General features: G+C 45.1%; 5 protein-coding genes across 5 annotated transcripts; 4 read left to right on the forward strand and 1 right to left on the reverse strand.

Annotated features, from left to right (window-relative positions):
- Positions 1 to 43: 43 nt before the first annotated feature.
- Positions 44 to 389, forward strand: EDB93DRAFT_1071086 (uncharacterized protein; the record flags this gene model as incomplete). Its single annotated transcript, XM_041444973.1, has 2 exons — positions 44 to 265; positions 318 to 389. Coding segments are annotated over 2 exons (294 nt in total), but the record flags the coding sequence as incomplete, so codon positions are not given.
- Positions 390 to 3,518: 3,129 nt separating this feature from the next.
- Positions 3,519 to 4,901, forward strand: EDB93DRAFT_1104380 (uncharacterized protein; the record flags this gene model as incomplete). The annotated part of the gene is made up of 6 exons (XM_041447410.1): positions 3,519 to 3,799; positions 3,861 to 3,993; positions 4,051 to 4,078; positions 4,111 to 4,247; positions 4,517 to 4,595; positions 4,639 to 4,901. The coding sequence occupies 6 exons, from the start codon at positions 3,519 to 3,521 to the stop codon at positions 4,899 to 4,901; spliced, it is 921 nt and encodes a 306-aa protein (XP_041307116.1).
- A 1,250-nt stretch (positions 4,902 to 6,151) lies between these two features.
- Positions 6,152 to 6,553, forward strand: EDB93DRAFT_1066161 (uncharacterized protein; the record flags this gene model as incomplete). The annotated part of the gene is made up of 1 exon (XM_041444901.1): positions 6,152 to 6,553. A coding segment is annotated over one exon (402 nt), but the record flags the coding sequence as incomplete, so codon positions are not given.
- A 3,329-nt stretch (positions 6,554 to 9,882) lies between these two features.
- EDB93DRAFT_472311 (Haloacid dehalogenase-like hydrolase-domain-containing protein) lies at positions 9,883 to 12,138 on the forward strand. The gene is made up of 4 exons (XM_041456480.1): positions 9,883 to 10,798; positions 10,847 to 10,896; positions 10,946 to 11,091; positions 11,148 to 12,138. Exons 1-4 carry the CDS (start codon positions 10,071 to 10,073, stop codon positions 11,811 to 11,813), a joined length of 1,590 nt encoding a protein of 529 aa, XP_041307118.1. The 5' UTR covers positions 9,883 to 10,070; the 3' UTR covers positions 11,814 to 12,138.
- Positions 12,139 to 12,162: 24 nt separating this feature from the next.
- On the reverse strand, positions 12,163 to 14,459 carry EDB93DRAFT_1148942 (tryptophan synthase beta subunit-like PLP-dependent enzyme; the record flags this gene model as incomplete). The annotated part of the gene is made up of 6 exons (XM_041449596.1): positions 12,163 to 12,639; positions 12,693 to 12,794; positions 12,851 to 13,116; positions 13,200 to 13,419; positions 13,474 to 14,061; positions 14,136 to 14,459. Coding segments are annotated over 6 exons (1,661 nt in total), but the record flags the coding sequence as incomplete, so codon positions are not given.
- Between the last annotated feature and the right edge of the window lie 145 nt (positions 14,460 to 14,604).

The raw sequence follows: 14,604 nt of genomic DNA on the forward strand, positions 1-14,604 counted from the left end.
AAGTTTATTTGTTATCTGTTCTTGACATCTTCATCTCACTTGCCATCAGGATGCTTACCGCAAGTGGTGCAAGGCCAATAAATTTGCCTCAATGCTACCTCAAGATATCAAGGAGCGCAAGACTGCTGCTGCTGCTGTTGCGAGTGCACAGCAAGCTAATCTCGATGGCCATCTCCACAAGATTGAGCCTCATGAGGCCATTATTCCCTACTCTGACTCACTGTTTCGTGACACCGCTGTGGAATGGCTCATATCCACTGGACAGGTATGTTTTTCATTTATTTGATCTAATTCACTTATTCTAGTCCCTATCATAGCCCATCCAAGCTGTGGACCACCCCAGTTTCAAGAAGATGATAGATGTCACTTCACGTGCTGCACACGGTGTCCACGTACCCAATCACAAGGCTACACGGGCCGAAATAATGGACTTATTCAAGAAACAAATGATGAAGTTAAAGGAGTGCCTTAATGCAAGTTATTTTTTTATGTTTCTTTCTTCACTACTCATTTCTTATATCACACAGAGTAAGATTGTCAAGGGCGAGGTTAACTTGACCTGCGACACTTGGCAGGCAAGTAATGACAACGGTTACTTTGCCGTGACAGGTCATTGGATCGAGGAGGCGTCTTCAGATACCTGGGACCTTCAATGCGCAGTGCTTGGGTTCACTCAACTCAACAATTCACATAACGGACAGTGACTGGGTCAAGCCCTGTATGGTATTGGCCATATTACGTGCGACAATGCAAGCAACAACGACACAATGCTTGATGAATTTGTGTATCAAATCAAGCGAGGCGTCAGTCGAACATGGATACCAGAGAAGTGCCGCATCAGGTAAGTTCACCTGTTACTTGTTCAGCATTGGCTAATATACATCACGAAGGTGCCTTGCTCATGTCATTCATCTTGCAACACGAGCTCTCATCACTACCTACAGCAAAGCACCCTACTACAACCCTCAGCACACGGACCTTTCTGTACCGCAAGAAAATGGTTGCTGTGACAAAGTTGGTCTCATTCGTGCCATCACAGTCAAGGAACAATCTTTAGCTCAACGCAAGCAGCTGTTCAAGGACATTCAAGCTCATCCTCCCAACCCAAGTCCTGTCGTATCTCAGCTACTACTAGATATGCCTATCCGATGGTCATCTACGTACATCATGCTGGACCGTGCCGAAAAAAAGAAAGCGGTATGTTTTAATTAACAATGACATTTGTTCTGAGACTAACTTTCCTTGAGTATATCAACACATTTGTATACGAAGTTGGACTATGTGAAGGCAACCTCGCAAAACATAAGAAAATTGACGAGTTGAGACTTAGTATGGCCAAGTGGGATCATGTTAAGCTATTTACATCTCTTCTAGCTGTTTGTTGTCCATTCTTTATGTCCGACTGCAGTCACTGACTCCGAACTCGTATTTCAACATGTCAACAATGCTCAACAGAGCTTCTCCTCAGATAGAGGTCCTTCCCTTCAACAAGCATTGCCAGCTCTCGAGGCATTACACAAGGCTTGGTCATCACGCTCCACAAATCCAAGATACGAGGCTTTTCATATAGCATTGAATGCTGCTGTCGAGAAAATCAAGCAGTATTATGATCAAACTTCTGAGAGTGAGACATATATTATGTCTATGTGTAAGTTAAGTTCACTCCAGCATTTCATACTCTCATTCAATTGAACTTTCTAGTGCTTGACCCTTCCCAGAAGGATACCCATTTCAAGAGATTTTGGGGCAAGACCTTACATGCTGAGGCCCTCGACAAGGCCGAGAGAATAGTAAGTGCAAACACTTGTGAAGGTCATTGACTAATGTCCTCGTAGTTTCAGGAACATCATGTCGAGCTATATGGTGAACATGGAGCTCCTTCTTCACCAAAAAAGAGGAGGGTAGGCAAGGTAAATGCACTCCTTCGTGAGTTGTCCAGTGATGAGAGTGAAGGTGAACTCGAAGACTCACCTATTGATCCTCAATCACCATGGGCAAGGGAGTTCCACCTTTATCTCAATACCGCTACCTTGATTCCGGAGAGCATGTCTATTATACAATGGTGGGGGGTAAGTATATTTTATATCCTTGTGTCTTACACTACTAATTTACACTCGAAGTTGAATGCTCAGCAATACCCAGTATGGGCATCTCTTGCCCATGACTACTTATCTATCATGGCTACATCAGTCTCTAGTGAGCGTGCTTTTTCAGCTGCTGCTCTAACTATTACCAAGTGGCAAAATCACCTAGAGGGTGATATTGTGGAGGCTATCCAAGTCTTACGCATGTTGTACAATCGTGACCTTATGTTTTGTGAGCCTACCCCTTCATCTGCTTTAGAGTTAGCATTAGAAGAGCCAGAAGTTGGTGAGGAAGTTGATTCTGGTGTTCAAGGGAGGACTGCCTGGGATTTGGAGCTATCTGATATACCATCTGACTAGTATTCAAATAAATAAACATCATTTTTCATCATTTTCTTTGATTTTATTGAGAGGCCCTGGCCTGGGCCAAAGTCAAGCCCAGGCCAGGCCCAACCAGAGGGCTTTGGCCTGGCCTGGGTTTTTGCCAGGCCTGAGCCCTCTGAAGCCAGGCCCGGCATATCACTATGTGTAACACCTTATTATGCAATGTATTGTAGTGAAAAGAGGGACTGGAGGGCCATGCAGCATCAGACATAGGCCTGGGATGACATGTCTGATGGATGTGACAGCCTGAGATGCATTGTTTGCCAGACCACGGGTGACCAAATGCAGTGATTCTCCCCCTAGATCTTTGGTGTAAAAATTGCATCACCTCCTGCAGCCACTTCTTCATAGGTGAGTATTCCTCATGCTCATCAAAATATATTCATTTATACTATAGAAAGATATCCTCTTAATATATCATGTTCAAACATATGAAGAACAAAAAGATAGACAAAAAGTCAAATCTGAGACCCCGAAAGCAAACAAACAAGTGCAACTAGGTAGGTTGGTGTTCAAATTCCTTATCCTGCTACCCCCTTGGTCATGCCTCCACTTTTTCTCGTTTTGTCCAGGGCTCTTTAGCCTTCAATAACAGCCAGCTCCTTGGCATGTTGAGGAGCCGATTTTGGCTACACCGGTGTTTGAACGCTTTCTAAAATCCAGCGAGGCTCATTAGTTGGGTTTAATTTTTAGTAATAGGTTATCTGCTTATATAACATCTGTTAACCCTTAGTGCTCATGTGCATCAACAGCGGACAGCAGTTAGACTACTCTGAGCTCCCCTATTAAATCGAGTTTCAATTTATTTAAGCAAGTTGAATCAATGCTCGCATGTGGGTTTGGCCGAGTCCTGGTCCATGCGCATGCTTGTCACATCTAACGATGACGCATGCCTGTGACCAGGTCTCCTAAACACTGGTGTTGCAGAAGGGTCTTCAACCTTTCATCTTTGCTGTCATCCAGTGTTTGAGCACTGCTTGTGCACATCTGCACCGTAATTTTAAAGCTATTTATTTGAATCTCGTTCATACTTAATTCCATCGTCCCTCCATGTCAGAATCACAAAATGCCGCATCAAACACTCAATCAATGTCTATCAGACTTGGAATGTCAGGGGATTCAACCCAAACCAACCTTGGAGGACCGTCTATTTTGGAACAAGACTTGGTTCAGAAATGTATCAGTATCGTCAAAGACTACAAACACACCCTCATCTCAAAAGAAGAAGCCATTATCACTATCACAAAGACTATTGCTGCAACAACCGATGAAGCCTCAAATCAAGCAGAGTCTTATATCACGTCTCCATATTTTGAGATGCTCGAGCAATGGTCCAGAGACCTTGAGAGAACCAGAGCCCACCATGAGTCAAACTTTGTGTGATGTTCGGAGGATAGAGACTCCAACCCTCCTAGAGAGGATGAAGATCAATGAGAGCAGAGCATTGAACAAGGTGAACCTGTTCAAAAATGGTACAAACTTGACCTTGCCTGCCTTGGACAAGCCGAGAAATTATTCAGAGGAGGTCAGCTCTCAGCAAACCTCGCATGCACTAATGAAGTCCTCCTTAATTGGTTGCAAGACCCAAAAGAAGTACGGCGCCAACTCATGTATCACCACTGCTGCCTGAAATTCCATAAAGCTGGATGGGCTGAAATTGTTGCCAGGAAATGCATCAATCTTGATGCTGTACACTCCATCATCTCATCCTCACATACCATTGACAAGTGCACCGAGACTATCGGAGATATTGAGATCAAATTTTCTGGAACCTCAGCGGTGTGTCAAAGAAGATCACAACAGCAGCACAATGGTCTGCAGCCTGGAACAGGACTGCAAGAGCCATCAAGTTTGCTTTCCCTCATCGAGAGGATGAGCTTGCTGCCTATGGAGAGTATATTAATGACAAATTTGACTGCAGACTCGAGCGTACCCATGAAAGGATCATCAGGTTTGATAAAGCTGTCAGAAACCGTGTCGCAAACACACGCAGAGTCGGACTTTCAGACTTTGCTGCATTCACTGACATCTACAAGTCCCATTTCCAGTCCGATGGCCGACACTTTGACGAAGATAAGCAGTCAAAACCCGGTGCTCCAGCACAGGACAAATCTGCTTTCAGTCAGTGTGAGCCCTGTCATAAATGAAACACTGGAGAATGTACACAAAGTGCACAAACCTGCCGCTATGCACATGTCTGCTCACATGAGCAAGACAGCAAACTTTGCGCACGACATCACATGGAAGCGAGGCATCTTGAGGAATCCAAGTCCAAGTCCACATGAATCACCACTTAAATGTCCTCATCATCGACGAGGACTTATCTGGTCACCAGTAGATGCTACTTTTAGTCCAACTGCTCATTCCTCAGAATATGCTGAACCTGTCCCTTCACCTCCTTCGCATGAAGCCTCTGATAGTGATGTGGCTTGAACCATTGCTCAGAGACCTGACCTCTTTTGTATTGTCACACCTATCAACGTTAATCATTTCAAAAGCTTACTCTCAGACCACCCAAATCAACCTTTTGTCAAATCTGTCTGTCGAGCCTTGCGCCAAGGTTTCTGGCCATGGGCTGATACCTCTTATGTTTCATATCCTTCCATTAATGATAACTCATCGCATACATGCTCGAAGACAGATGACCAACTTCGCTTCATTGAAGACCAAATGCACGAAGAAATATGATTGGGATGCATTTCAGAAAGTTTTGGTACAGAACTTTATCCTGGCATGTATAGTGTGCCAATGCACACTGTACCTAAGCCAAATTCTGACAAACTTCACCTTGTCATTGATCACATAGCAGGTGACTACTCGCTCAACTCAATGATTGACCATGATGCTATTAAAGGGACCAAACTTGACGGACTACATTCACTTGGAGCTTTGTTGCTGCACTTTTGCAAACAACACCCTAACGTCAAATTGGTGATGTTCAAGTCTGACATTTCTCAGGCTTTTCGTTGCTTACCCATGCATTTTCTGTGGCAAGTTGAGCAGATTTTGACCGTTCATGGTCAACATCACGTTGACTGTAACAACAACTTTGGAGGAAGAGGGTCTCCCAAAGTCTGGATCTCCTTTATGTGCCTCATAGCTTGGATTGTGATTCATCACATTCTCATAGATGCTCTCAAGACTTACATGGACAACTCTTTCTCATTCGAAGTTGCAGGGCACCTATTATATTATGCTCCCTATGACTGCTACTTCCCAGCAAAGCAGACTCACCTACTGCAATTACGGGACGAACTCAATTTACCTCATGAATGGCCCAAACAACTTTTCGGAGCTACCTTGATGGTTATTGGATTCAATGTCGACCCAAATGCAATGCAGGTAACCTTGCCAACTCACAAGAAAGAAAAGTTGGTCATTGAGCTGCGTCGTTTTGCACACAAAAATCACTGCTGGTCCTTACATGAATTCCAATGTCTCGCCAGTTGGTGTGAATGGAGCTTCAACGATTGAAGCCGGGTCTGTTGGTGCTCTACAACAAGATCCGCCAGAAAACCAATCCTCTGGCACAGATACACACCAACAATCCACTGCTGCATGAGCTACATTGGCTCGCTGGTCATATAGAACGCTCTGATGGCTTACATTTGTTCAGATGCTTAGATTTCGACCCTTTGCGAGACAATGTTGTAGTCGTCTACACAGATGCTTTGGCAGTCAGTTTGGGTCTCTGGTTTCCTGATGAGAATTTTGCTTGTCAATGCCATCTACCATCTAATCAGCCTTGCGACACTATCTTTTTCACAGAAGCATTAGCTGTATGCTCTGCTATCCATTCGGTAGTGAACATGGACGAACCACCCGCCAAAATGCTCATTTACACCGATAACTCCAATACAGTGACTATGTTTGATTCATTACGTGCTAAACCTGCTCACAACTCTTTGCTACTCTCAGCAGTGGATGTTCTGCTCAAGTATGGAGTTGACCTGCAGGTAGAACACATTCCAGGGCAACAGAATATCATAGCAGATGCCCTTTCGCATTTTCATAACGAGCTTGTCAAAGATCTCATACCCACAGCTCAAATCTTTGACTTCGAACCCCCTCAGGATGCGTTGGGGGTGACAAAAAAATGAACATTGGCACTGTCCGGTCCAAGCAACCCTTACGGGAGGCTTGGACACCCGAATGCTTGTTGTTAGAGCGTTCATTGGCACTCGGCTATGCTATTGAATCCATGACTGCCTCAGCTTATGACTCCCATCTCAACTCCTACCTTAACTTTTGTCACCTTCATCATCGAGCAATTGATCCCACTGAAGACACACTCTCATTTTTCGTCATTTGGTTATCACATTATATTGAACCAAGATCTGTCAACTCATATCTGTCCGGCATCGTAAATCATCTCGAAGCTCATTTCCCACATGTGCGCGACGTGCGCAAATCACTGCTTGTCACTCGTACTCTCAAAGGGTGCAAACGACGTCTATCTTGACCTATCCAACAAAAGCAACTGTTTACTCACCAAGATCTCATGCTCGTAGTGAATACATTTGCTCACTCAAACGTCTTTGACAATTCCTTAATCACGACCCTGCTGGTCACTGGCTTCAAAACTTTGCAACGGCTGGCAGAATTATGTTGGCCTAATGCGAAGAAACACTAATCATACCACAAAGTTCCCCTTCAACATTCCCTAACCTTGACACCTCATTCTGCAACCTACACACTCCCTCATCACAAAACGAATCTAGGAGTGGGATGCGAGATTCTCTTGCTGGATGAAACAGTTAATGGGGTGAATGCTGTAGAGGTTCTGTGGAGGTATGTGTCCGCTCGTGATGACCGCTTTCCACACCATCCACATCTATGGCTCATGGCCAATGGAACCATCCCAACACGCGCATGGTTTATGCAATACTTGCGTCATTTTTTCCCACCTTCAATCTCGGGACATTCGATGTGTGCTGGCGGAGCAACGGCTCTTGCTGCATCCGGTGTTGCACCTGCGCTGATTCAGGCAGCAGGATGCTGGAGCTCAAACGAGTTTCAAAAATATATTTGCAAGCATCCCTTCTTGCTTCATTTACTCATACACGGTTCTCAAAATCTGTAAACTCACCAAGTTGGACAGTTCTGTTTGGTCCTTGTGCGCAGATATGTGCAGCATTGTTTGCAGTGTCGTATTTCTCGAAATCGTGCGTCTCGACTCTCAACTTGGCTGTTCGGCCACATTCTAAAAAATTAAACATAAAAATTGTTACAGTTCCCTACCCTCCACTTCACTTTGTCACAGTGTCACCTTTCACACTGACATCTTTCACCCTTTCACCCCTTCACTCATCACATATGCATCACTTCACCTCTTCACATATCACAGAACATTCCACCACATTCCACGACCTTCTATCGTACAACTTCTCTATGATTATTCCTATTGGACGTTTACATTGTAGCTCCGCTTCAATACTCGTATATAAGACCTGTAGGTACAACATGTATTCTCTAACTTGACCTACCAGTTATCTGGTTAGTGTTTAGCAACCTGATTCTTTGAGTTATATCTTAGCGTTGGGTTAGATTGTAACAAAAATATTATTAAAAAAAAAAAAAATAGGCCCTATAGTGTTTCTTTCTTCCTAATGCCCAGGTTCAAGTCTCAAGAACTCAGCAGTACCTTACTTTTCATCGGTTCAGTTTGCTACTACATATGAGCTGTCCTATCTTGGCTGTGAAAATTGATTGCGGGTCCTTCGAGCATTGAGCAGGAGGACCCCACTTTATTAAAATAATTAAAAAAAAAATGAAGGAAAGGAAGGGATAGCTGTGTCCAGCTTCGTCTGGCTCGAAAGTCGCTGACATGATCTAGTAGGTTGGGCTGGACCAAGTGTTAGCTCGGGGTGGGACGCAGGCAGGTGGAGCCGCTCGGGAGGGCGGGACAACTGCTTACGAATTTGATCATGCTAGATGGCTATCGAGCGAGTGTGGGTTTGTTAAATTGTGCAATACAGTAACATATACAGTGTGAAATTAGGGAGAGGTGCATCAGGAAATTCTCACATTCCTTAATCTCCTTAATCAGCTTAACCTACTTATCTCAAAACTTGTTTGCTCTCTCTCACATTATTTACCTGGCATATTTCATATTTCTCTAGTGTGAAGCATAATAAAACATATATATCAATATACCTCAACATTTCCTTTCTGAATATACTCAAGTTGAAATGTTGGACAAGTAGATCCACCTTTCAACAAGACACTTAAGTGTATTAAGTCTGTTTAAGGACAAATAAAGTAATGTGAGAATTTCCTGATGTGGGTGGGTATAAATAAAGACTGTATGTCTGAATCGAGGTGAGGATGTACTAGGTACGACGAACTCGATGATGTGGAAGAGGAAAACAGGTGCAGAAGCGAACAGCGCGTCCGCTGACTCCGCTCAGCTGGACGTATGGTGCCGAGAAATTCCGGCGAGCTACATTACTCGGCACCTGAACATGGAACAAGTCGTATAGCGGAACAGCTGTAGCATAAGCATACATTATTTAGGCTTACCAGTGCTGAATTTTAATTCAGTAAATTTTTCACTGGGTGGCGCTGAATCGAAAGACTCATCCGCTGAAATTCAGAATCAGCGTTCTAATGAAATCCACTGCATGCAATTTCAGTGGAACTCTGAAATATTCAGCATCAGTGTATTGTTGGGACACCATGACAATGACATATAAAGCTAGCGCTGGCATCACGCTGTTGTATACTTCCAAGACGCGATAATTTTTCGGCACAGCCATATCATATGTTAGATTTATGGAACACCACAATTATTAACGCTATTCATATCAACTTAGGATTGATTTCCTGATGAGTCGTGGTAGCCGATAGTAACATAAAATGGAGTCATTTTGAACTTTCCTATTTAGTGTCGCGTGTCAGCCGGAAACCACGGGAGCATATATGCTCGTTGCTCACGTTTCCATTTCCGTCATGTTTTCCTCTCGCACCGTCTCACCGTATACGGGTATGGACATCAGGTCGTGGTCCGTGTGTTGAGTCCGAAGGATTCGGACCAGGAACGACGAGAGGATCTCGGATTGCAAGCCCAACTACTCAATACGTGAATTCACTTCGTCCGAGTCTCTACGTTAACATGCATAGAGCTATGAGTACTATCAGATCCGTACGAGCATTTCAGTTCCTTTCGAGACTGAGATGTGAGCTTTTGTTATTTTTCCCATTCTTACAATTTGCTAATGGCAGTCAGTAGATATCATGATATTGTTGGAGTTCTACTAGGTACATTATTCGACCATGAGTCCCTTCCCGAAACTGATCTTCTAATATCATTTGGCGTCCATATCTTGAATCCACGATTTGAACGCACAGTATCTAGTGATAGCACGTCACGGTAAAATGTTGTGACTCTCCCGCGGTCCCAGACCCCCGACCAGAAAAATAATTGTATGTAAGATCTCTACTTGAGATTATGAATCTGCAGAAGTTTGCTAATGCTAGGCACGGACTCCGAAGCTAGCTACTTCGGTCTTGGACTGTCTCTAAGCATTCAAATAGCCAGCATCTGTGCTCTCCATCGTGCCCCATCTTCCATTTTTTACCTGCGACACCTAACTGAGCTCGATGTCGTTTGCCTCGGATTACACCACTCTCATCTTCGACATCGGTGACGTTTTGTTCTCTTGGTCCCCGCAGACCAGAACCTCCATATCCCAAAACGTTTTACGTAAAATCCTTTCATCTCCCACATGGATTGACTACGAAAGGGGAAGGATCCCCCAGGCTGAGTGTTATGCTAGGGTTGGAGGAGAATTCTCTGTAGACCCCACAGAGGTTGCTCGTACATTTCAAGATGCTCGTGACTCTCTGCAGTCCAATGAAGAGCTTATATCGGTTATTCGACGCCTCAAAGCACACTCGAACGGAACGCTACATGTCTTCGCCATGTCAAATATATCTGCGCCTGACTATGAAGTGCTTCGTACCAAGCCTGCTGATTGGTCGTTGTTTGACGGCATCTTCACCTCCGCCGACGTAGGCGAGCGGAAACCTAACCTTGGCTTCTACAAGGCAGTGATTTCAAGTACAGGGGCTGACCCCTCCCGCACCATCTTTGTGGACGATAAAATGGAGAATGTCCTCTCCGCTCGTTCGCTTGGAATGCGTGGTATTATTTTCGACGATAACAGTAAAGTCATCCGCGCACTTTATAACCTGCTTGGAGACCCTATCGAAAGGGGCAGTCAATACTTGGCTGTGAATGCGAAGAGACTCCTATCTGTAACTGATAACGGTATTCTCTTACGGGAGAATTTCGCTCAGTTGCTGATACTAGAAGCGACTGATAACCGGTAAGTATATTACCTTCCTTTCCCTGCACTCATTGAACAGCATGTCAGGAGTCTCGTCAATTTGACTGATACGTGTCGGACGTGGAATTTCTTCCAGGGTACGTACCAAATGCTTGCCACCATTATCTAGCGCTGATTTGGTATCAGAAAGACCATTGCTTACTACCGAAGAGTTTCCTTTTGACTTGGATACCACCTCACTTGGGTTGACCGTAATAGGCAGCCCTGAGGACGTAGTACACTCCGTCATGGATGACATGCTTGACTATATTGATGACGATGGGATTATTCAGGTACGTGCGTTCAGCTATCATTTCCCATTCGTTGGCCGACCTCCCCTTAATCATAGACATACTTTGACCATCGTCGACCTCGGTTTGATCCGGTCGTGTGCGTCAATGCGCTCACATTATTCTATTCTTATGGCCGTGGCTATCAGCTCGATCGCACCCTTCGCTGGATACGCGAGGTGCTCCTGCATCGAGCTTATCTCGACGGTACACGATATTATGCAACCCCGGAATGCTTCCTTTATTTCCTTGGACGTCTACTTGAAATCAGCAGCGACGTCTACCTGGCAGCCTATATAAAGCCACTGCTGATCGAACGTATTCAGGAGCGCATAGGGGCTGATGGTGACGCCCTGGCGCTTGCCATGCGCCTCAGGCTTTGTGCATCCTTTGGATTGCGCAACGACGTTGATCTTCGTACTTTGCTTCCTCTGCAATGCGAAGATGGAGGCTGGGAAATCGGTTGGATTTACAAATACGGATCTTCCGGTATCAAAATCGGAAACCGCGGTCTTACCACATCCCTGGCCGTGAAAGCCATTAAAGAGATGAAACAACGTTTCCCTGGTTCCCCTTCATCCCCTTCTGCTGCGCCTGCAATTCCCCTCGCTTATACAACTCCTCCTGAGCGCCTCTTCCATCACTCCCAGGACTCCCAGCTCCATAGCAACGAGCCCAACGGCCAGCGGCAACAGCAGTCAATCGTTCCGTTAGTTCCGGGATGATTGAGGAAATGACAAAAACTGTATGATGCAGGGTTCTAACTATAAATTTTTCGCCGTGGACTGCGGGCTCTTTTTTTCTTCTCACTGTCCAATATATCTCTTCAAAGACTGTCAAATATGTCTCTTCAAAGACTCACAATACATAGTAGCTGTCTTTATTACATAATAGTTCACGCCAAGTTCACGCAGACTTGAATGTGCTTTAGCTATTTTCGGATCAGTACTTAGTAGTGGCTTCGGCTTGATCGCCTTTCAGACGAATATATATCAGCTATACCACCTTTCTGTAGTCAATCGAGCGGAATCCTACGCACTTACAATAATCCTAAGCTCTCGTTGTAAAGTCTAGACCCTTTCACATCACCAAATGTCTAGAGATGTCGTGCGACATGATCCAGCTGACATCAAGCAGTCATGCCAGTGTACGCCAAACTTCGGTTACACTTGACCCTTCATGCAAAGACAGGACTTCCCAGCGCTGAGCGACCCGACAACCCTTTCTTTTATCTGAGATCAGGGATATGAGGTTCCATCCCACCACAGTTCGTCCTTGAGTTCTCGTAAACGTATACATTCAAGCATCATTCAATTGATATTCGGATAAAATCAACACCGACAGAATTGTATGCCTGCTGACGCACTCGGGCGTAACCCGGACATATATCCTATGCTGATCCATTTAGAGCAACCTGTCCTGCAAGACACCGCTTGTACACTTCGTTGTCAGTTTCCTCCACATAGTGATATCCCAAGTTGCCCAAAAACCCGTCGAATGCCGCGTAATCTTCTTGCGGAACTTGGATGGCCGTTAACACTTTGCCAAGGTCTGCGGCAAATTCATGAGCGAACAAAAGACGACAAAGAAGACATTGCACGAACCTGCGCCGTGGTTACGGTAGTGGAACATCGATATATTCCACCCTAATCCAGGATAAATACCCTGAAGGAACTTGCGCAGAGCGCCCGGTCGTTCAGGAAATTCTGGAGCGAGATTCTGGTAAGCACAGCGCGAAGTGGAAATACCAAATAATGCCTACCAAACCGGAACACTCTTTCGTTTGGGATCGCTGTGGATCCACGTATCATGTACCGTGCGTGAGATTTGGCGACTTCATCATCGCTAACGTCATATCCAGTCATCCCTTGTTTTTGAATTTCTTCAAGCACCTTCTCCACTTCTTTTTTGCGAAATGAGGTTTCTAGCTTGAATGAGAGGAATATATGTGCGGTGTTCGGATCGTCATAGCGGTATATGAACTCTGTTGTTGCCCGCGGGTGGATGATGGAGTGTAATGCGAAGAAGCTGTATAGGCACAAGAACGGAAGTCAACCAATAAATAACAAATGCAAGGGACAGGATGTGATGACTTAGAATGAAGGACTTACCTTCCAGGCTTTTCTGGTATCGCCACGCTCAGAAGCGCTTCACGTCCCTCACCCAATTCTGCACGCTCTGCAACGAACCGCAGCCTGTCAAAGTTGATGTTGGCTCCACTGACAACGGCGACGAATTTTTTATTTGCGCCGACTAGATTTTTATTTATGATGTGTCGCTTTAAGCCTGCCAGACTTAAGGCTCCGGAAGGCTCTGTAACGGACCTGGTTTCTAAGTTTATGAGCAGGGTAAATATTTTTTTAAGAGGATTGGAAAATCCCTTACCTTCGAAGATATCTTTGATAGCGGCGCATATTTCATCGTTGTCAACTAGGACTATGTCATCCAAGAGTCTCTGGCATATCCTGAATGGCTCCTCGCCAACGATTCTTACTGCTGTGCCATCTGCAAAGGGGCCGACCTCAGCTAAAGTCACTCTCGACCCTCTCTTCAAACTCTGTGCCATAGCATCCCCATCAAAGGTCTCGACACCATGCACTTTTGTGTTTGGGTTGCCTATGCGTTTAACATATTCACATATTCCAGAGACAAGACCGCCACCGCCAACTGCACCGAAGATAGCATCGAGATTGTCAGAGTCTGGAATTTGTTTTAATATTTCCATGCCAACCGTACCCTGACCTGCGATTACGAGCGGGTCATCGTATGGCGGGACAAATATCAGCCCATGAGTGGCAGCTAATCTTGCACATTCTGCCTTTGCTTCGTCGAAGTCGACACCATGGAGTACGACCTTTGCACCGAGCCGTTCGACATTGCGAACTTTGATGGATGGAGTGCCCTTTGGCATCACAATGGTACAGGGTATCCCCAGACGTTCACCAGAAAGGGCTACACCTTGCGCATGATTGCCTAACAACGCCAAGTCAGCGATTTAGACGGGAAAACATAATATGACTAAAGGCGCCGCAAGTACGCACACTAACCAGCGCTGCATGTTACAACACCTTTCCACCGCTCTTCTTCAGATAGCCCTGCCATGAAGTTATAGGCACCTCGAATTTTGAAGCTGAAAACCTCTTGTAGATCCTCTCGTTTCAGCCATATCTGATTGCCCAGCCTTGCACTAAGGTTTGGGGCGTAGACCAGGGGTGTTTCTTTCAAGATCTCATATACTTTCGAAGTGAGGATAAGACGAAGATAATCAGGTTCTTTCGAGGATAGCAAGTGGTGTTGAGACAAGCGAGGATAGATGAGAGGCTGAGGCGCGTCAGAAGAGTACTCTAAGATTGCATTAGCTGGTGCCATGGGTGAACGTTGAAGACATATCTACGCGAACTCGACAAGTTTTTATGTAACCGACAACAAAAATGACTCGGTGCTTGCCGGAATAGGAAACCGCGTGCACCGTAGTAGTACCAATTGACTACATAGTGCTAGTCCAACGGAATCTGT

The sequence above is a fragment of the Suillus bovinus genome, assembly GCF_016758785.1.
Source record: "Suillus bovinus strain UH-Sbo-P2 chromosome Unknown EDB93scaffold_32, whole genome shotgun sequence".
In the NCBI taxonomy this organism is placed as follows: Eukaryota; Fungi; Basidiomycota; class Agaricomycetes; order Boletales; family Suillaceae; genus Suillus; species Suillus bovinus.